This window comes from Dasypus novemcinctus, chromosome 24 (assembly GCF_030445035.2).
Source record: "Dasypus novemcinctus isolate mDasNov1 chromosome 24, mDasNov1.1.hap2, whole genome shotgun sequence".
NCBI lineage: Eukaryota > Metazoa > Chordata > Mammalia > Cingulata > Dasypodidae > Dasypus > Dasypus novemcinctus.
The window spans coordinates 65,760,839-65,780,265 of record NC_080696.1 but is presented as its reverse complement, the minus strand read 5'-3'; the positions used below and the strand labels follow the sequence as shown (position 1 = coordinate 65,780,265).

General features: G+C 69.4%; 1 protein-coding gene across 3 annotated transcripts in view; it reads left to right on the top strand.

Moving 5' to 3' along the window:
* Positions 1–19,250, top strand: part of LAMA5 (laminin subunit alpha 5) — a 51,637-nt gene extending 32,387 nt beyond the window's left edge. For 2 of the 3 annotated variants that reach the window (XM_058287286.2, XM_058287288.2), the window contains 48 exons: positions 322–461; positions 835–950; positions 1,028–1,239; positions 1,566–1,761; positions 1,864–2,008; positions 2,102–2,242; positions 2,350–2,511; positions 2,735–2,836; positions 2,992–3,075; positions 6,620–6,850; positions 7,442–7,555; positions 7,757–7,884; positions 8,061–8,141; positions 8,252–8,466; positions 8,679–8,779; positions 9,041–9,221; positions 9,289–9,447; positions 9,699–9,850; positions 9,920–10,030; positions 10,234–10,345; positions 10,542–10,712; positions 10,871–11,067; positions 11,283–11,399; positions 11,500–11,654; positions 12,289–12,430; positions 12,515–12,617; positions 12,833–12,943; positions 13,312–13,491; positions 13,858–14,006; positions 14,079–14,249; positions 14,330–14,466; positions 14,631–14,784; positions 15,021–15,154; positions 15,227–15,389; positions 15,461–15,583; positions 15,654–15,802; positions 15,891–16,023; positions 16,094–16,237; positions 16,334–16,464; positions 16,573–16,728; positions 16,806–16,935; positions 17,016–17,161; positions 17,252–17,444; positions 17,524–17,676; positions 17,766–18,116; positions 18,191–18,284; positions 18,474–18,593; positions 18,766–19,250. In XM_058287286.2, coding sequence (XP_058143269.1) covers positions 322–461; positions 835–950; positions 1,028–1,239; positions 1,566–1,761; positions 1,864–2,008; positions 2,102–2,242; positions 2,350–2,511; positions 2,735–2,836; positions 2,992–3,075; positions 6,620–6,850; positions 7,442–7,555; positions 7,757–7,884; positions 8,061–8,141; positions 8,252–8,466; positions 8,679–8,779; positions 9,041–9,221; positions 9,289–9,447; positions 9,699–9,850; positions 9,920–10,030; positions 10,234–10,345; positions 10,542–10,712; positions 10,871–11,067; positions 11,283–11,399; positions 11,500–11,654; positions 12,289–12,430; positions 12,515–12,617; positions 12,833–12,943; positions 13,312–13,491; positions 13,858–14,006; positions 14,079–14,249; positions 14,330–14,466; positions 14,631–14,784; positions 15,021–15,154; positions 15,227–15,389; positions 15,461–15,583; positions 15,654–15,802; positions 15,891–16,023; positions 16,094–16,237; positions 16,334–16,464; positions 16,573–16,728; positions 16,806–16,935; positions 17,016–17,161; positions 17,252–17,444; positions 17,524–17,676; positions 17,766–18,116; positions 18,191–18,284; positions 18,474–18,593; positions 18,766–18,914 — 7,139 coding nt within the window. In that variant the 3' untranslated portion in view covers positions 18,915–19,250. The remainder of the gene's footprint in view (positions 1–321; positions 462–834; positions 951–1,027; positions 1,240–1,565; positions 1,762–1,863; positions 2,009–2,101; positions 2,243–2,349; positions 2,512–2,734; positions 2,837–2,991; positions 3,076–6,619; positions 6,851–7,441; positions 7,556–7,756; positions 7,885–8,060; positions 8,142–8,251; positions 8,467–8,678; positions 8,780–9,040; positions 9,222–9,288; positions 9,448–9,698; positions 9,851–9,919; positions 10,031–10,233; positions 10,346–10,541; positions 10,713–10,870; positions 11,068–11,282; positions 11,400–11,499; positions 11,655–12,288; positions 12,431–12,514; positions 12,618–12,832; positions 12,944–13,311; positions 13,492–13,857; positions 14,007–14,078; positions 14,250–14,329; positions 14,467–14,630; positions 14,785–15,020; positions 15,155–15,226; positions 15,390–15,460; positions 15,584–15,653; positions 15,803–15,890; positions 16,024–16,093; positions 16,238–16,333; positions 16,465–16,572; positions 16,729–16,805; positions 16,936–17,015; positions 17,162–17,251; positions 17,445–17,523; positions 17,677–17,765; positions 18,117–18,190; positions 18,285–18,473; positions 18,594–18,765) is intronic. The other variant, XM_058287287.2, reaches the window with a different exon arrangement.
* The last annotated feature ends 177 nt before the right edge of the window (positions 19,251–19,427 follow it).

The following is a 19,427-nucleotide window of genomic DNA, read 5'->3' as shown; positions in this document are numbered from 1 at the left end:
GTCGACAAGACCCAGGCAGCCACTTAGGCCCCGGCTCTCTCCCCCACCCGCTCTGAGCTCCAGGACCCCCGTCGTGCCCCGCCTGCCCAGCACACTCAGGGAGGGGGCAGCCCGTCGAGTCCTTCCGTTTCTCCCATGTGGCCGTGCTGGGGACCGCGTCCAGGGCGCGCCCCCCGGCGTGGGCAGCCGGAGGCCAACGGCTGGCTCTCGCCATCGGGGAGCTGGGTCTGTGGCACGGGGGGCTTGAGCTCATCCCCGCTGGGCCCAGCCCAGGCGGTGGAGCCGGGCTGGGGGCGCTGACCCTGCCTCCCGCCGCCCCAGGCCACGCCAACGCCAGCTTCTGCCCGCACGGCTACGGCTGCCGCGCCCTGGTGGTGTGCGAGGGCCGCACGGCCCTGGACGTGACCGACGAGGAGCTGACCGTGACGGTGCGCGTGCCGGAGGGCCGCTGGCTCTGGCTGGTGAGTCGGAGGCCAGGCACGGCGCAGGCGGCCCCCAGGGCCACGGCCGTCCCCCAGGGCTGGGTCCGCCTCCCAGGACCCCCAGGCCCGCCCCACCCCACCTGCTGCTGGGCACGCGGCCTTCCCGGCAGCCGGCCCGGGGCGGGCAGGGGGAGGCAGCGGCGTCTTAGCAGCGGGGCCCGGCGCTGTGTGCGCGCGAGCCGCCCCTGTGCCGGGCGGGCAGGTGGGGAGCCGTGTCCACCGGCCTCAGCGGCGACACTGCCGGCGGCATTTGCTGCACCGCGCCCCCTGCCCTGGCTGTCGGGGGTTTGCTGCGCCGCGCCCCCTGCCCGCCGGCGGCTGGGCCCGGGAGGTGACCCTGCCGCTGCCCTAGGACCACGTGCTGGTGGTCCCCGAGGACGCCTACAGCCCCAGCTACCTGCGGGAGGAGCCCCTGGACAGGTCCTACAACTTCATCAGCCGCTGTGCAGCCCACGGCTACCACGTCAGGTGGGCAGCGAGCAGGGGCGGGGACGGGGGCGGGGGTGGGGGTGGGGGCCGGCCTCACTCCCGCCCCTCCCCCACAGCCCCGCCGGCGCGTCCCCATTCTGCCGCGCCGCCGCCGCCTCCCTCTCCCTCTTCTACAACAACGGGGCCCTGCCCTGTGGCTGCCACCAAGTGGGGGCCACAGGGCCCACGTGCGAGCCCTTTGGGGGCCAGTGCCCCTGCCGCGCCCACATCATTGGCCGCGACTGCTCCCGCTGCGCCACGGGCTACTGGGGCTTCCCCCACTGCAGGCGTGAGTACCTGGTTCTCGGGGCGCCCCTGGGTGGGATGGGGGTGCCGAGTCCCGGCGGACTTCCCGGTGGAGGGGACCCACTGGGAATCGCAGGTCGAGGTCAGATAGGTGGGCCCTGGGCAGGACGCCCTCGTGGAGCTGTCAAGAAAGTTCTGGGGACGTGGCCCGAGCCCTGCCCAGAGCGGACGGTCTGAGCCGTCCCAGGGCAGCTTCTCCCGCCTCGAGGGGGCTGCCCCGGGTCCCGGGCTGGGTCAGGTGGGCCCAAGGCTGCGGCAGGTAGGGGGCACACGGGCGGAGGGCAGTCAGCCGGCCCCGCCCGCCCCCAGCCTGCGATTGCGGCGCCCGCCTCTGCGACGAGCTCACCGGCCAGTGCGTCTGTCCGCCGCGCACGGTGCCTCCGGACTGCAGCGCGTGCCAGCCCCTGACCTTCGGCTGCCACCCGCTCGTCGGCTGCGAGGAGTGCAACTGCTCGGGCCCGGGCGTGCAGGAGATGGCCTGCGACGTGGACAGCGGCCAGTGCAAGTGAGCCCCGGGCTCCAGCAGTGCCCGTCCCATCCCCAGGGGTCCTCCACCCCCGCAGGGCGAGGGAGCTCAGCGGGCCTGTGCCTCCCCCCCCCCCCGCAGGTGCAGGCCCAATGTGGCCGGGCGCCGCTGCGACACCTGCGCCCCCGGCTTCCACGGCTTCCCCGCCTGCCGCCCCTGTGACTGCCACCCGGCGGGCACCGCGCCCGGGGTGTGTGACCCCCTCACGGGCCAGTGCTACTGCAAGGTGAGCGGGCGCCGCGGGCGCGGTGCTGGGGGTGGGAGCCGGCCCAGGGTGGCCGAGCGGGGTGCAGCCGGCCTACCTGCCCCCCCACCCCAGGAGAACGTGCAGGGCCCCCGGTGCGCCCAGTGCCGCGTGGGCACCTTCGCCCTCGACGCCGCCAACCCCAAAGGCTGCACGCGCTGCTTCTGCTTCGGGGCCACGGAGCGCTGCCAGGGCGCGCCCCATCGTCGCCAGGAGGTGAGTGGGCGGGGAAGCTTCTCCGTACCTGCACACGCGCAACGCTCACCTGTGCGCACACTCACCTGTGCGCGCGCTCACTGAGCCCCACCCCCTTGTGCCCGCAGTTTGTGGACATGGAGGGCTGGACGCTGCTGAGCGCTGACCGGCAGGTGGTGCCCCACGAGCTGCGGGCGGAGGCGCAGCTGCTCCACGCGGACCTGCGGCACCTGCCCGAGGCCACCCCCGAGCTCTCCTGGCAGGCCCCGCCCTCCTACCTGGGCGACCGGGTGAGCAGGGCATCAGGCCCGGGGAGGCCGGGTTGGGGGGTGGCCAGGACTCCAGGTGGCCGGGGTGGGCCAGCACAGTGGCCATGTCCAGCGAGGGTGACGGGACAACCTCCCTGGAGTAGGGGAGGGGCGGCCAGGCCAGCCGCTCCCGCCGCAGCAGCCTCTGCCAGGGGACACTGCACCTCGGGTCTTGCGGGTGCCACAATCACCCTCTCGCCCCCAGGTGTCGTCCTACGGGGGCACCCTCCGCTACGAGCTGCACTCGGAGACCCAGCGTGGCGACGTCTTCCTGCCCACAGAGAGCCGGCCGGACGTGGTGCTGCAGGTGGGGGGTGGGGGCGGCGTATGGGCCGGGGGGGCAGGCGGGCTGGTAGGTGGGCGTGGCGTCCAGGCGGGAAGGAGTAGCGGGCAGGCAGGTGCCGCAGGCGCGAGCAGGGCCAGCATCCAGCCCAGTGCCCTCACCCAGCCGTGCGTCCACAGGGCAACCAGATGAGCCTCACATTCCTGGAGCCCACGTACCCGGTGCCCGGCCACGTCCACCGCGGGCAGCTGCAGCTGGTGGAGGTGAGTGGAGCCGCCAGGCAGCCCCAAGTCCAGCAGCAGGACCGCCCAGGGCACTGGGTCCTGGGGAAGGGGACTCCCGTCACCCCACGTGCCACCACACGGGCCTCTCGTCTGCTCACCCAGGGCCTGAGGTGCCATCAGGCGGCCGTTGGTTCCCACGCTTCTTTTGTGATCGAGGTGAAATGCCTCGAACCTTGAACCAGCCTGTTTTAGAGGGGACGGTCCAGGGGCAGGTGGTACGTTCACCACGTTGTGCCATAACCTCTTGTCTAGTTCCAGAGTATTGTCCTCGCCCCAAAAGGGGCCGCAGACCCGTTAGGGCAGCCCCCTCCCCGGCCGGTCTGTCTCCAGGCTAACCTAACCGGAATGTTCCCTGGAAATTGGCCTTTTGCACCTGGCTCCTGTCACGGCTGGACGACGTTCCTTTACGCGTATGGCTCACTTGGTTTATCTCTGCCGGACACGCGGGTGCTCCCACCTTCGGGCTCTGGTGAATTGTGCTGCTTTATGGAGACTCGTTTGAGTCCTGCTTCCAGTGCTCCCGGGAGCCCAGCAGAGGGGGTGCGGTCACATGGATTCTGAGCTTGCCGAGGAGCCACCAAACTGCTCCGGGGAATTTTACATTCCTGCCCGCAAAGCACGAGGTTCCACCTTCTGCACATCTTCCTCAGCACGTCCTTCCCTTTTTTTTTTTTTTTTAATAGTAGCCATCTTAGCGCAAAGGGGTGTCTCATGATGGTTTTCATTGGCATTTCCTTGACACTGAGTTTTTTTCTTATGTGCTTTTTAGCCATTTGTATACCTTCTTTGGAAAAATACCTATTCAGGTCGTTTGCCCATTTTTTAGTTGGGTTGTCTTTTTTGTTTTTGAATAGTAAGTGTTTTTTGCGTGTTAAGACTATTAGACTCTTATTAGATATGATTTGCAACTGTTTTCTCCCTTTCTGTTGATCATATTCACTTTCCTGATAAAGTCCTTTGATGCACAAGTTGTAAATTTTGATGAAGTTCAACTTATCTTTTGTTTTTGTAATGCTCCTGCTTTTTGTATCGCATCTAAAAATCAATCGCTAAGTCCCAGGTTATAACAATTTACCCCTATGTTTTTTCTAAGAGTTCCATCGTTTCAGCTCCTATATTTATGCCATTGATCCACTTAGAGGTAATTTTTGTACAAGGTGTGAGGCAGGGTCTGGCTTTATGCAGGTGGAGATCCTTTTTTTTTTAATCCACACACCATACAATCCATCCAAAACGTACCTCTGCGTCTGCCGAAGGAACTGCTCTTTCCCCCTGATGGTCTCGGCGACTCTCTCAACAATCGGGCAGCCAGAGAGGCAGGTCCATTCCTGGACTCGGTTCTAGTCCACTGCTCCTGCCCACGCCACACTGCCATTACTGCCGTTGGTAGCAAGTTTGCAAACCAGGAAGCGTGGGTCCCCCAGCCTCACTCTAGCTCTTTCACCCAGCCTCGCCCTCACCAGCCTCGCCCTCGCCCTGCTCAGCGTCCCTTGCAATTCCAGACGAATCTGAGGATTGACTTCTCCCTCGTTGCAAAAAAGCCCATTGGCATTTGGGGAGGAATTGTAGTGATCTGAAGATTTTTCCCCCTAATAATCCCACTAAATGTCATGTCTTTCCATTCCATTTCTTTAAGGCTGCTTTCATTTCCTTTAGCAGTTTCATGGTGTTCAGTGTAGAAGTCTTTCACATCCTTTGTTAAACTTGTTTCCATTAGTAAGTATTGGGTTTTTTTCATGTTTTTTTCTTTTTTTAATGTTATTTATTATTTGTTTTTTTGATGCTATTGTAAATGGAATTATTGTCTTCATTTCTTTCTTGGCTGGCTTGTAGTTGGTATATGGAAACACAACTGATTTTTGCATGTTTTTGGTTTTGATTTTTTTTTCTTTCTTTCATCTTTTTATTTCTGACTTTTGCATGTTGATCTTGTACCTGCAGCTTGGCTGGCTTGTTCATCAGCTCTCGTAGTTAGATGGATTCTTTGGATTTATACACAGAACCATGAGTTAGTAAAGAGTGAGCGTCTTCCTTCCCAGTTTGGATGCTTTTCATTTCTTTCTCTTGCCTGATTGCACTGTCTCGATTTTACTTCCAGTAAAATGGTGAAGAGCAGCGGTGACAGTGGCCGTGCTTGTCTCGTTCTGGACCTTAGGGTCAAAGCATTGTCTTTTGCCAGTGAGTGCGACGTTGGCCGGGTTTTTCATAAATGCCCTGTATCTTAGTTTTCTGAGTATTTTTATCATGAAAGGATGTTAGGTTTTGCCAAGTGTTTGTCCACATCGATTGAAACGACGCTGTGAGTTTTCCCTTCACCACCTGTGGGGAATTACATGGACTGATGTTCTTGCTGAAGCCCCTTGCTTTCTTGGGATAAATCTTGCTTGGTTGTGGGGTGTCATCTTTGTAATGTGCTGTTGGATTTGGTTCCTCATACTTTGTTGAAGATGTTGGCATCTACGCTCATAAAAGGATATTGGTCTGCAATTTTCTTTTCTTGGCGTGTCTTTGTCTGACTTTGAGATTAGGGTAATGCTGGCCTCACAGAACGAGTGAGGTTATGTTCCCTCCTCTTCTGTTTTCTGGGGAGTTTGAAAAGGATTGGTGTAAGTCTTTGTTTGGAAGAATCTACAAATGAAGTCATCTGGTCCTGGACTTTTCTTCAACGGGTTTTTTTTAATTCCTGATTTAGTCTCTTAGTAGAGGTCTGTTCAGGTTTTCTATTTCTTTTTGAGTCGGCTTATGTACTTTATGTGTTTCTAGAATTTGTCCATTCCGTCTAGGTTATCTAACACATCTATGTCGTAGGATTCTCCTAGATCCAGTTTTACTCCTGTGCGGTTGGTGGTGGTGTCCTCGCTCTCATTTCCGATTTGCTTTTTGTATCTTCACCCGTGTTTTCCTTCTTCAACTAGCTAACGATGTGTCAATTTTGTGGATCTTTCAAAGAACCGCCTTTTGTCTTCCTTGATGTTGCCTGCTCTCTCGCCTCACGCCTCTTGGCTTCGGGTCCCTCTGCTGCACAGTGTCTGTCTGTGCAATTTGGCTCGAGTCTTTTTCTTATCTCTTTTTAGAGAAGTGCTTAATTGTTCCTTGATATATTTCTCTTTCATCAGACTTTTAATAGCAGATATGCCTCCCAGTTTGTAGGTTGTGTCTCTCTTTCTCTACCATGTCTTTTCATGAACAAAAGTTCTTATATTTAATGGAATCAAATCAATCAATTTTTTTATTGCAGTTAGTGTTATGTTGTCCTTAAGCAAATATTTGTTCCCTCGATGCCTGTATTTTCTTTTAAAAACTTAGAATACTTTCTCTTTCTGTCGTGTTTGAGTTCTCAATGTGTCCGCGCTCACTTCCGCCAGCACGCGACGCCCACATGCGTGACGGGTTTTTCCAGCTCCGTAGGCGAAGCCCTCTCCCCCGCCGTGGTTTGCGTGCCGCCATGTCCTCGAGGGCAGGCTGTTTCGGGCCATCCTGCCCCGCGGCCGGGGCCCTGCTGATGCCCTGATCGGCCCTGCAGGGGAGCTTCCGGCACACGGAGACGCACAACGCCGTGTCCCGCGAGGAGCTCATGATGGTGCTGGCGGGCCTGGAGCAGCTGCAGATCCGCGCGCTCTTCTCCCAGCTCTCCTCCTCCGTCTCCCTCCACCGCGTGGCGCTGGAGGTGGCAGGCGAGGGGGCCGAGGGGCCGCTGGCCAGCAGCGTGGAGCTGTGCATGTGCCCGGCCAACTACCGCGGCGACTCGTGCCAGGTGAGCCGGCGAGGGCGCACGGCCGAGGAGGGGCGCCCCGTCCCCTCCGCAGGCGCCTCACCTCCCGCCCGCAGCCCCCACCCCCTCAGCGGTCTGTCCCCGCATCTTCTCCCCGCCGTCTCCCCCCGGCTGCCCCTGCCCTCGTCTGTCCCTCCACGCGCCCATCTGCTCCTTCATTCCCCACCCACTCCGCTCCGACCGTCTGTCCATCTGTCACTTCACCCAAACGCCCGTCCACCTGCGCCTCAACTGCGCATCCGGGGTCAGTGCACCTCGCCGGCCACGCAGCCACTCGTCCACCCCGTGAACCCGGGCCCTGCCATGTGAGGCGCTTTGTATTTCAATCCTCCGAGGACGAGCCGCTGAGTGGACGAGACAGCCCCCCGCCCTCACAGGGGCTGGGCAGTGCCCGGGGACGCAGCAGGCACTCGGCCAGCTCCACCAAGCCAGGACCAGCCCCGTGCATGCCCAGGCCACTGCCCGTTGGCACCCTGCCCCCAGGAGCCCTCCCCTTGCCTGGGCCCGGCGGCGAGTGCCCCTCGTCCACCCCCCCGCCCCGCCTGGCTGCTCACCAGTGCCCTCTGCCCCCAGGACTGTGCCCCCGGCTACTACCGAGACACCAAAGGCCTCTTCCTGGGCCGCTGCGTGCCCTGCCAGTGCCACGGCCACTCGGACCGCTGCCTCCCAGGCTCGGGCGTCTGTGTGGTGAGCGGGGGCTCCTGGTGGGCGGGGGGCACCTGTGTGAGGGCACACACATGCCAGGGGCCACCCAGGGGTCTCCAGGGCAGCCCCTTGTAGCTACAGAAGGGTTAATGGAGGCCCAGAGAGAAGGGCGCTGGCCCCGGACCCCGGCCACGTCCAGTGGGAGCTGCCCAGCGCTCTGAGCTGACCTGCCCCTGTGCGCAGGGCTGCCAGCACAACACGGATGGCGCGCACTGCGAGCGCTGCCGGGACGGCTTCATGCGCGGAGGCTCCGGGGACCCTGCGGCCCCCTGCATCAGCTGCCCCTGCCCCCTTGCTGCACCTTCCAACAAGTAAGCGCCACAGCCCCCAGGTCTACGCACCTCCCCGCCGAGGACCAGCCAGCGCCAGCCTGTTTGGGGGTGGAGTCGCCCTCCAGACGCCAGGGCAGCCGGGGTGGGCCCGGGGCTGGGGACGCCCACCCAGGGAGGGCCGGTGCAGGGCTGAGCGTCGCCTCCCGTCCCCACAGCTTCGCCGAGCGCTGTGTCCTGCGGGACGGCCGTGCCCAGTGCCTCTGCCAGCCGGGCTATGCAGGGGCCGCCTGCGAGCGGTGAGCCGGCCGGGGTGGGGCTGGAGTAGGGGCCGGGGTAGGGCCCGGGTGGGGGCCGGGGTGGGGCGGGCGGGGCGGGCCGGAGCCCCCGCTGACCGTGCCGCCCCCAGGTGCGCGCCCGGCTTCTTTGGGAACCCAATGGTGCTGGGCAGCTCGTGCCGGCCTTGCGACTGCAGCGGCAACGGCGACCCCAACCTGCTCTTCAGCGACTGCGACCCTCTGACGGGCGCCTGCCGCAGCTGCCTGCGCCACACGGCGGGGCCCCGCTGCGAGGCCTGCGCCCCCGGCTTCTACGGCGACGCCCTGCTGCCCGGCAACTGCACGCGTAGGCGCCGCGGGGGACGGGGCTGAGGGCTGGCAGGGGTCCCCGGGCGGGTGGCGCGGGCCCAGCCCAGGGGCCTCGGCCCAGGGAGGCGGGAGCCCGCGGGGCCCCGGGCGCTCTGGCGGAGTTGGGCGGCAGGGGCAGGGGGCAAGGCGGGGCCAGGCGCTCGAGGGCGCGCGGGGGGCAGGGCCGTCGTCACAGCCCCCCTTCTGCAGGGTGCGACTGCTCCCCGTGCGGCACCGAGGCCTGCGACCCCCGCAGCGGGCGCTGCCTGTGCAAGGAGGGTGTGGCGGGCAGGCGCTGTGACCACTGCCAGGTGGGGGCCCTCCAGGGGCGGGGCCGGGGCCCAGGGTGCTGGGCTGGGGCAGGGCCCAGTTGGCGGTGGACTGGGGCCGGGAGGAGTGGGGCTGGGGGCGAGGCGGGGCTGGAGGTGGGGGTGGGGCAGGGCCCAGGGGGCGGGGCCCAGCTGGAGGTAGGGGCGGGGCTGGAGCCCAGCTGGGGGCAGAGGGGGCGGGGCCCGGCTGGGGCGGGGGCGGGGCCAGGGAGGGGTGGGGCTTGACCCGGCTCGTGCCCGCAGGAAGGACACTTCGGCTTCGAGGCCTGTGGGGGCTGCCGCCCATGTGCCTGTGGACCTGCCGCCGAAGGCCCCGAGTGCCACCCCCAGAGTGGGCAGTGTCGCTGCCGTCCGGGGACTGGGGGGCTCCAGTGCCGCGAGTGCGCCCCCGGCCACTGGGGGACCCCCGAGCAAGGCTGCAGGCGTGAGTGCGGGTGGGCCCGGGTGGGGGTCCCAGGCCAGGAGGCCACACTCACCCTTCCTCCCCACAGGCTGCCAGTGCCGGGGCGGCCACTGCGACCGGCACACGGGCCACTGCGCCTGCCCCCCGGGGCTCGGCGGGGAGCGCTGCGACGCCTGCAGCCAACAGCACCACGTGCCCGTGCCGGGCGGGCCCGGCAGCCACGGCGGCCACGGTGTCCACTGCGAAGGTGCGCACGCCCCCCACCCCATGCTGACCTCCGACCCTGGCCCCAGCGCCCCCCACCCACACCTCCTGAGCTGACCACCCGGCGCCCACCCAGGGTCCCAGGGCCCCACCCGACCCGGCGTCCTGCCGCCCTCCTGACTGCTCACTGCCTTTTCCCTGACCCCCGACCCCATCTAACTTTACGTGCATCCCAGCCCCTGGCTGACCCCGTGACCCCACGCTGCCACGTGTCCCGTGTCCCGTGTCCCGCAGTGTGTGACCACTGCGTGGTCCTGCTCCTGGACGACCTGGAACGAGCCGGCGCCCTCCTCCCTGCCATCCGCGCGCAGCTGCACGGCCTCAACGCCAGCTCCGCGGCCTGGGCCCGCCTGCACGGGCTCAACACCTCCATCGCCAGCCTCCAGGTACCACCCTGCCCGCGCCCGCACCCCCGCGCCCACCTGCCGGAGCTCCTAACCCCCCAATTCCCTCAGAGCCAGCTCCGGAGCCCCCCGAGCCCCCGCCACGAGACGGAGCAGCAGCTGGAGACCCTGGAGCGGCAGAGCGCGGGCCTCGAGCAGGACGCGCAGCGGCTGGAAGCCCAGGCAGGAGCCCGCCTCCCGGGGCCCTCCCCTGCAGCTTCGGGGCGGGACCCCCCACCCTCTCCAGGACCCTCCCTGTGGCCCCCAGGAGATCCCCGGAACCCCTCTCCACTACCCCAGGTCCCCACGACCCACCCCCAAGACCCCTCCGTCCCGGCCGCTGTCCACGGGCGCTGGGTGCTGACGGGCAGCGCTGTCGCCCACAGGCCACGGGGGCCCGGGAGCAGGCCGGCACGCTGGCCGGGGACACCGCGGCCACGCTGGGCCGAGCCCAGGCACTGCTGGAGGCCGTCCGGGCCGTGGACCGCGCCCTCGGCGGTACGCCCTTGTGGTGGGGGTGGGCTTCCAGGGGTTGCCGCCCGGCTGGCCCTGCGCTGGCCGGGCCTGGATGGTGCCACCCGGGAGGTGGCACTCAGGCTGCTGCTCCCTGGCCATGGGGGAGGCCCCGCTTGGGGAGCCGGTGGCCGGTCCCCGGGCAGGAAGCACCGACCCCAACAGCCCCGCCTGCCCGCAGAGCTCTCGTCCCAGACGGGTGACCTGTCGCCGGCCAACGCCTCGTCCCCGTCGGGTGAGCAGCTGCGCGGGGCACTGGCGGAGGTGGAGCGGCTGCTTGGAGCCATGCGGGCCCGGGACCTGGGGCCCCCGCGGGCCGTGGCCGCAGCCGAGCTGGATGAGGCCCAGAGACGTGAGTGCAGGGGGCGGGGCAGGCTGTGGGGAGGGGGTGCGGGGTGGGTGGGCCCGGGGGGGCTGGGGACCGCGTGGGGAGCAGGCCGGCACCGGCGGGTCGGGGACCACACGGGCCCCAGCCGCTCAAGGGCCCGTCCTCATGCCCGGGCTGGGCAGTGCTGGCCCAGGTGCAGGAGCAGCTGGCCGGCCGCTGGGAGGAGAGCCAGGCGCTGGCCGCGCGCGCCCGTGCCCAGCTGGCCCTGCACGAAGCCGGCCTCGGGGACCTGCGCGAGGCCCTGGACCGCGCTGCGAGCGCCACGCGGGAGGCCGAGGCGCTCAACCGCCGCACCCAGGAGCGCCTGGAAGAGGCGCTGGTGAGGGGCAGGGTGGCCGGGGACCCCCACCGACTGAGCCCACCGGCCCCTGCCGACCCCACCCCCCCACTGCCTCTGCCCCCTCTCCTCCTTCCCCCGTTCTCTCCCTCCACTCTCCCTCCCCCTACTCTTCACTTCCTTCTCTCTTCACGCTCGCTCCCCCCACCCTCAGCCCCTTTGCCCGTCACCCCTCACCTCACCCCTCGCCCCTCCAGAGACGGAAGGGGGAGCTGTCCCAGGACAAGGCCACCGTGAGGGCCACCCTGCAGGCTGCCAGCGACGCTCTGGCACGCGTGTCCGAGCTGCTGCGCCGCGTGGACCAGGCCAAGGAGGTGTGTGCCGCTGGCGGGGTGTGCGCGGCCGGGCCGGGGCGGGCGGGCGGCAGGTGGCAGTGGGTGCTGGGAGGGCCCCCCTGAGCCCGCCCGTCCCCAGGAGCATGAGCGCTTGGCCGCCAGCCTGGACGGGGCACGGGGCCCGCTGCTGGAGAGGACGCAGGCCTTCTCCCCCGCGGGCCACCACCTGGGGCTGGTGGAGGCGGCCGAGGCCCACGCATGGCAGCTGGACCAGCTGGCGCTCAACCTGACCAGGTGCGCGGTCGCCGGGGGCCTGGGCGCCAGTGGGGATGATGGCCGAGTTGGGGCCGGCAGCTGCGGGGAAGGGCAGCCGGGCCGCGGGGGGTCCAGGCCGTGGGGTGTGGGCTGGGGACACAGGCTGGGCTGCGGGGGTGCGGGCTGGGGGCACGGGTTGGGCCGCGGGTGCACGGGCTGGGCCACGGGGGTGCCAGACTGGGGGCGCACAGACTGGGTGTGCCAGCTGGGGGTGGGGGCTGGGGCCGCAGGGGTGCGTGCTGGGGGAGCGCGCGCTGGGGGTGCACGGGCTGGGGGCGGGGACTGGGGCTTTGGGGGCGCCAGGCTGGGGGCGCGCGGGCTGGGGTGCGGCCTGGGTTGCAGGGGCGCGTGGGCTGCGGGGGTGCCGGGCTGGGGGTGTGCGGGCTGGGGGCGGGGACTGGGGCCATGCGGGCTGGGGGCGCCGGTTGGGGGCAGGGGCTGGGCCGCAGGGGTGCCGGGCTGGGGGTGCATTGGCTGGGGGTGGGGGCTGGGCCGCAGGGGCGCCGGGCTGGGGGTGCGTGGGCTGGGGGTGGGGCTGCAGGGGCGCGGGCTGGGGGCACAGGCCCGCCTCTCTCTCCTCTGAATACCCCCCCCCCGCCCCGTTCGGCCGCAGCATCATCCGCGGTGTCAACCAGGACCGCTTCATCCAGAGGGCCGTGGAGGCCGCGGGCGCCTACGCAGGCATCCTCCAGGCTGTGCGCGCCGCTGAGGGGGTCGCCGGCACCGCCCTGCAGCAGGCCGGCCTCGCGTGGGAGGTGAGGCGCCCCCGCCGCAGCCCGCCCCCAGGGCCCCTGCGCCCTCCCGCCCCGGGCGGGGCTGAGCCGACCTCCTGTCCCCAGACGGCGGTGCAGCAGGGCCTGGCGGCGCGCGCCCGGGAGCTGGTGGCCAACAGCAGCGCCCTGGAGGAGGCCGTCCACGGGGAGCAGCGGCGGCTGGGCCGCGGTGAGCGCCGGCGCGGACGGGGTGCCCGGGCCTGTCTGGGTGTCCAGGGCCGGGGGGGACCTCAGCCCACGGGCGGTGCCTGGGGCCAGGGTGGCGGGATGCGGAGTGGAAGCGCGTGGCTTGGAGGCGGCGGCCTCCTTCCTGGCCGGACCCTGGGTTGGGAGCAGGGCGGCAGGGTGGGGGCCTGCCAGGGGCTCATCCGGCCTCCCCCGCAGCATGGGCCACCCTGCAGGGTGCCGGGACCCAGCTCCGTGACGCCCGTGCCGAGAAGGATCAGCTGGTGGCCCGACTGCAGGTCGCGCAGGCCATGCTGGCTGCAGACACAGGTAGCGGGCACGGCGCGACTGGCACTGGGGGGCAGCACCAACACGCAGGGAGGAGGAGGCGGGGCGGGGGCCAGGGCAGGGGTCTGCAGAGGGGACGTGGAGGAAGTTTGTTTTCCGGGGGTGGGCGCAGCGGCCGGCGCCTGACAGAGGGCACGGTGGCCTGGCCGAGTGCTCAGGGCCCCCCGGCTGCTCTGCCAGGGGAGGGCGGCCGTGGGGTGATGGGGGTGTATGGCCCAGAATGGCAGGGACACGGGCCCTGAGCTGCTGGGGGCGAGGTTCTCGCCAGGGCCAGGAGGCACCGGCATCCCCGAGGCTGGCACGGCCCCGCCCGCCCCTGCCTGCCCCCAGCCGGCCTCTGTCCACCGCAGCCGAGACGGGCAGGAGGATCGCCCAGGCCAAGGCCGTGGCCAGCGAAGCCCAGGACACGGTTGCGCGCACGCAGGCCCGGCTTCGGGACATGCAGGCGAACCTGGAGCGCTGGCAGGGCCAGTACGGGCGCCTGCGGGGCCAGGACCTGGACCAGGCGGTGCGCGACGCAGGCAGCTCAGGTGGGCAGTGCGGGCAGGTGGGCAGGTGCAGGCAGGTGGGCAGCACGGGCAGGTGGGCAGCGCGGGCAGGTGCAGGCAGGTGCAGGCAGGTGGGCAGCGCGGGCAGGTGGGCAGTGTGGGCAGCGCAGGCAGGTGCAGGCAGGTGGGCAGCACGGGCAGGTGTAGGCAGGTGGGCAGCGCGGGCAGGTGGGCAGCATGGGTAGGTGGGCAGCGCGGGCAGGTGTAGGCAGGTGGGCAGTGTGGGCAGCGCAGGCAGGTGCAGGCAGGTGGGCAGCACGGCCCTCACAGCGCCCCAGCAGGTGGGCGGGCGCGTGCTGCCCCGCCTCCGCCGCCCTCCCCGCAGCGCCCCGCCCCGCCCTCCCGCAGTGTCCACCCTGGAGAAGACGCTGCCGCAGCTGCTGGCCAAGCTGAGTGACCTGGGGAGCCGCGGGGCCCCCAACGCCAGCCTGGCCTTGTCCGCCAGCATCGGCCGCGTGCGGGAGCTCATCGCCCAGGCGCGGGGGGCCGCCAGCAAGGTGGGTGCGGTTCCAGGGCCTGGGGCGCCGGCGGGCGGGCCGGCGGGCGCTCACGAGCCGCCTCCCGCCCAGGTCCGCGTGTCCATGAGGTTCGGCGGACACTCGGGGGTGCAGCTGCGCGCCCCGCGCGACCTGGCCGACCTGGCCGCCTACACCGCCCTCAAGTTCTACCTGCAGAGCCCGGAGCCCGCGCCCGGCCGGCGAACCGGGGACCGCTTCGTGCTGTACATGGGCAGCCGCCAGGTACAGGCGGGGCGGGTGGGGCGCCACGGGAGGCGCAGGGGCGCTGCTGGGGCGCCGCCAACCCGCTCTCCCGCCCGCAGGCCACCGGCGACTACATGGGCGTGGCTCTGCGGGACCGGAAGCTGCACTGGGTGTACCGCCTGGGCCCGGCGGGCCACGCGGCCGCCACCATCGACGAGGACATCGGCGAGCAATTCGCCGCCATCAGCCTCGACAGGTGGGGCCTGGGAGGCCTGCGCGGCCGTGGCCCGGCCGCCCTCGCGGGGGCCACAGCAGGGACCCGCCCCCGGCCCTGTCCCGGGCCTCACCACCACGTGGACGCGGCCCCGGGGGCGCATGGCCCTGGCGTGTCCGCACCTCACTGCCCGGCCCTGCCCTCAGGACGCTGCAGTTCGGGCACCTGTCGGTCACAGTGGAGAAGCAGATGGTGCACGAGACCAAGAACAGCACGCGGGCCCCCGGGGACGAGGGGCTGCTCAGTCTGCAGCCGGGCGACTTCGTCTTCTACGTGGGCGGGTACCCCGACAGCTTCAGGGTGAGCCTGGCCCGGCCCCCGGCACTGGAGGGCCCCCGGCACTGCCAGGGCTTAGCTCTGCGCAGCGTCGGGGCCGACCTTGGCGCAATCCCAGGGGCGTTTCTGGGCCTGTCCCGGGAAGTCCTGCCTGGGGTCTAGCCACGGTCTGCCCTGCTGCTGTCAGAATTTGCTTCTGTTTGGCGTGTCTTGGGGAGACACCTCCACCCGAGCCCCCTGATCATGCGCTGTGCCCGTAGCCCCCCGCGCCCCTCCGCTTCCCGGGTTACGTGGGCTGCATCGAGATGGACACGCTGAACGAGGAGGTGATCAGTATGTACAACTTCGAGCGGGCCTTCGCGCTCGACACGGCCGTGGATAAGCCCTGTGCCCGGTACGTGGGGCCCAGGCCCGCCCGCGCCCTGGCCCACCCACCTCCCGCTGACCCGCGACCTTGGACCCGCAGCTCCAAGGCGACCGGCGACCCGTGGCTCACGGACGGCTCCTACCTGGACGGCTCTGGCTTTGCCCGCATCAGCTTCGACAGCCAGCCGGGCCAGACCAGGCGCTTCGAGCAGGAGCTGCGGCTGGCGTCCTTCAGCGGCCTCCTCTTCCTCCTGCAGCACCAGGCACGGCCCCGCCCCACCCCGCGCCCCCGGGACCCCCGCCCCGCCCCGCACTGACCCCAGCCCGCCCGCAGGGCCAGTTCCTGTGCCTGGCCGTCCGTGAGGGCAGCCTCGTGCTCCTCTACGACTTTGGCGACGGCCTGCAGGAGGCGACCCCGCTGCAGCCCCTGCGGCCCCTGACCGCGGCCAGCAAAGCGGTAAGGCCGGGCCGGGGGGGGGGGCCGGCCCCCTGCCCACCTGAGCCCCTCGCCCACCCGGCGCCCCCAGGTCCAGGTGTTCCTGCTGGGCGGGAGCCGGCAGCGCGTGCTGGTGCGCGTGGAGCGGGCCACCGTGTTCAGCGTGGAGCAGCGGAACGTGCTGGAGCTCGCCGACGCCTACTACCTGGGGGGCGCACCGCCCAGTCAGCTGCCCCCGAGGTGGGAGCCGGGGGCCGGGGAGCTCGGCCCGGGGTGCCAGGAGGGGGCGGGGGAGGGGGCGGCGGGCACTGACCCCATGCCCGCACAGCCTGCGGCGCCTCTTCCCCTCCGGAGGGTCCGTGCGCGGCTGCGTCAGGGGCATCAAGGCCCTGGGCAAGTACGTGGACCTCAAGCGGCTCAACACGACAGGCGTCAGCTCGGGCTGCACGGCGGACCTGCTGGTGAGCCCCCGGCCCGCGCCCCCCGGCCTTCCCGGGAGGGCACGATGCTCAGCGGTCCCCCCTCCCCCAGGTGGGCCGCGCTGTGACTTTCCACGGCCACGGCTTCCTGCCCGTGGCGCTCCCCGACGTGGGGCCCCTCTCCAGCCACGTCTACTTCGGCTTCGGCTTCCGCAGCGCGCAGGACAGCGGCCTGCTCTACGACCTGGACTCCCCGGTGCGTCGTGGCCCACGCCCCGCCCCCCCGCCGCCCTCCCTGCGGTGGCAGCAGTAGGGGCCGGTGGCCTCGCCGCTGACCAGCCGCTGTCCCCAGGGCGGGTCGTGCCAGGTGTCCTTGCAGCAGGGCCACGTGACACTGCGGCTTCTGAGCACGGAACTGAAATCTCGAGGGGGCTTCGCCGACGGCAGCCCCCACTACGTGGCCTTCTACGGCAACGCCACGGGGTGAGGCCCAGCCTCCTGGGGCCACCGGGGCCACCCGGGGTGGGCGGGCGGCAGCTCGGGGCCGGAGGGGACGCGCTTCTGGCCTCGGTCCCTCGGGGCTCCCCGCAGGCTCTGGCTCTACGTGGACGACCACCTGCAGCAGACGCGGCCGCAGCAGGGGCCACTGCCCTGGAGGGGGCCCCCGCGCCTGTTCCTGGGGGGCAAGCCTGGGGCTGGCCCCTTCCGTAACTTCAGCGGCTGCATCAGCAACGTCTTCGTGCAGCGGTGAGTGGGGGGCTGTGGCCAGGCATGGCCGGGCGTGGGGTCCACCGGCCGCCCGCCGACCTCCTCTTCCTCCGCAGGGACAAGGGGCCGCAGCATGTGGCTGACCTGCAGCACAGCGAGGGGGGCGTCAACGTGAGCTCAGGCTGCGCCGCTGCCCCACGCCCCCAGGGCCGGGACCCCGGCCGACCGCGGCTCGCGGCCCGGAAGGTGGGACGCCCCTCCTGCCCCTGGGGCGCGGGCCTGCCACCCCAGCCCCAGCGCCCCGACAGCCCCGGCCGTCCCCACAGGCCTCCCGGCGCAGCCGCCAGCCCGCCCAGGGCCCTGCCTGCCCGCTGCGCCTGCACCTCAGGACCCCCCAAGATGCCTACCACTTTGGGGGTGCCCTGCCCAGCTACCTGGAGTTTGCCCACCTCCCGGCTCCCCGCAGGGACTGGTAAGGGCTGGCCAGGGTGGGGGGAGAGCCCGGGGTGGGGGGCCGGGCTGACCCTCCTGACTCCCCCCCCCCCGCCCCCGTGGCTTCCAGGACCCGCCTCTCGCTGCTCGCCCGGCCCCGTGGGCCCTCGGGCCTCCTGCTGCTCGCCGTCCCTGAGGCGCCCGGCAGCCCCGCCCTGGCGCTCCTCCTGAGCCGCGGGCGCTTTGTCGCCCAGACGGAAGGCCCAGGACCCCGGCTCCGTGTCCAGAGCCGCCAGTGGGCCCGGGCTGGCCGGTGGCACACGGTGAGAGCCGGGGGACCCCCCACGCACCCAGCCCCCCTAGGCCCTGCCCGCCCCGCCCTGCCTGACGCAACCCCCTCAGGTGTCAGTGCGATGGGAGGCGAGGCGGATCCGGCTGGAGACGGCAGGGACCCGAGCCTGGAGCCAGCAGGGGTCCCAGCCCCATCCCCGCCAGGGCCCCCGGCCCCGCACCCTCTTCGTGGGAGGCCTCCCGGCTGGCGGCCCCAAGCTCCTGGTGAGTCCTGGCCCGCCCCAGCCGCCCACCCCCGGCTGCCCGAGCCCCAGGCGCCCCTCACTGACCCACCTGCCCGTCTGTCCCCGCAGGTCGCCGGCGGCCCCGGGTTCCACGGCTGTGTGAAGAGGCTGCGGCTGGACGGGCAGCCCCTGGGGGCGCCCACTCAGGCAGTGGGCATCACCCCCTGCCCCTCAGGCCCCCTGGAGGCCGGCCTGTTCTTCGCAGGCGGCGTCCTCACCCTAGGTCTGTGGGGGCCCCCGGGCGGGCGGGGTCCTGGGCGGCGCCCCCTCACAGCCGCCTCCGCAGCGCCCCCGGGGCCCACGTGGCCAGACGTGCGCCTGGAGCTGGAGGTGCGGCCCCAGACGGCCGCCGGCCTGGTCCTCCACCTGGGTCAGGCCCAGGGCACCCCCTACCTGCAGCTGCAGCTGGAGGAGAAGCAGGTGAGCCTGGGGCACCTGGCTCGGGGCGGCCACGAGGCCTGACCGCAGCGTGACGCGGCCGCCCAACCCCACAGGTCCTGCTGCGGGCGGACGACGGCGCCGGCGCGTTCTCCACGTGGGTGACGCGCCCCGCAGCGCTGTGTGATGGGCAGTGGCACCGCTTGGCGGGTGAGCCGGCCCTTCCCCACGTGCGGCCCCCACCACTGGCCAGAGACCCGGGGCAGAGCAGGAGCGCGGGGGGGCCCTCTGGGCGGGCTGGGTGCGGGTCGGGGGCCCCCCAGGGCAGAGCGGGCACACAGGACCCTCTGGGCAGGCTGTGTGCGGGCCGTGGCCCACGACCCTGTGCCCGCCCCCCAGTGGTCAAAGGCAGAAGCGCCCTCCAGCTGGAGGTGGACGCCCAGAGCAACTCCACGCTGGGGCCCACGCCCCCAGCCGCGGCCACTGCCCTGGGACCCCTGCACCTCGGCGGCCTGCCTGGTGAGTGTGCCCCTGGCCCAGGGACTCAGGACCCACGGAGCTGCCCGCTAGAATGGCCAGTGGGGGAGGGCAGTGAGGACAGGACCATCCCCTGACTGAGGGCGGCGGAGAGCCCGCAGGGCCGGGGGACGCTGGCCTCACCCCAGCCCTTCTCGACTCCTGCTTCCCACAGAGCCCACCGGCACTCCAGCTGGGCCCCCGCGGCACCCCCGCTACCACGGCTGCGTGCGGAACCTAGTGGTGGACGGGTCCCCGATCGCCGTGACCCGCGCCGCAGGCGTCCAGGGAGCAGTGGGGGCAGGCGGCTGCCCCGTCACCTAGCACCCCCACCTCCTCCGCCCCAGCAGCTCAGCCCCGCCCCCGGACAGTGACCACGGGGCAAGGGCGGGGTTGCCGCGCACAGCCCTGTCACGTGCACCGCCCCGTCACGTGCGCGCTCACCTGCTTCCTACAGGCGACAGTTCACCTCTGGAAACGGTTTAAGTTACCGCCGGGTGCGCTACTGTGAAATGGGGATTTTATACTTTTCCCCTCCCGACCTGTTTAATTAAGAACCTTATCTTCAACTGATATTTAAAATAGTGTGAGATCTGTAAATCACATTTTATAAAATCATGTTTGAAAAATAAAAATAAAAAACGAACTTGTGTTAACTGAGTGCTGCCTCACTTTATGTTTAAGCTGAGACGACTCCAAGCAGGGGGGAGACGGCGTGGCCGTGGACTCAGCCAGGCCCTGGGTGGCCTGCAGGGTCACCCCACCAGTTCTGTCCAGACCCCAAGGCCCCAGCTAAATGGGACGACCGCAAGCCCATAGGACGCACAGATGAGCCAG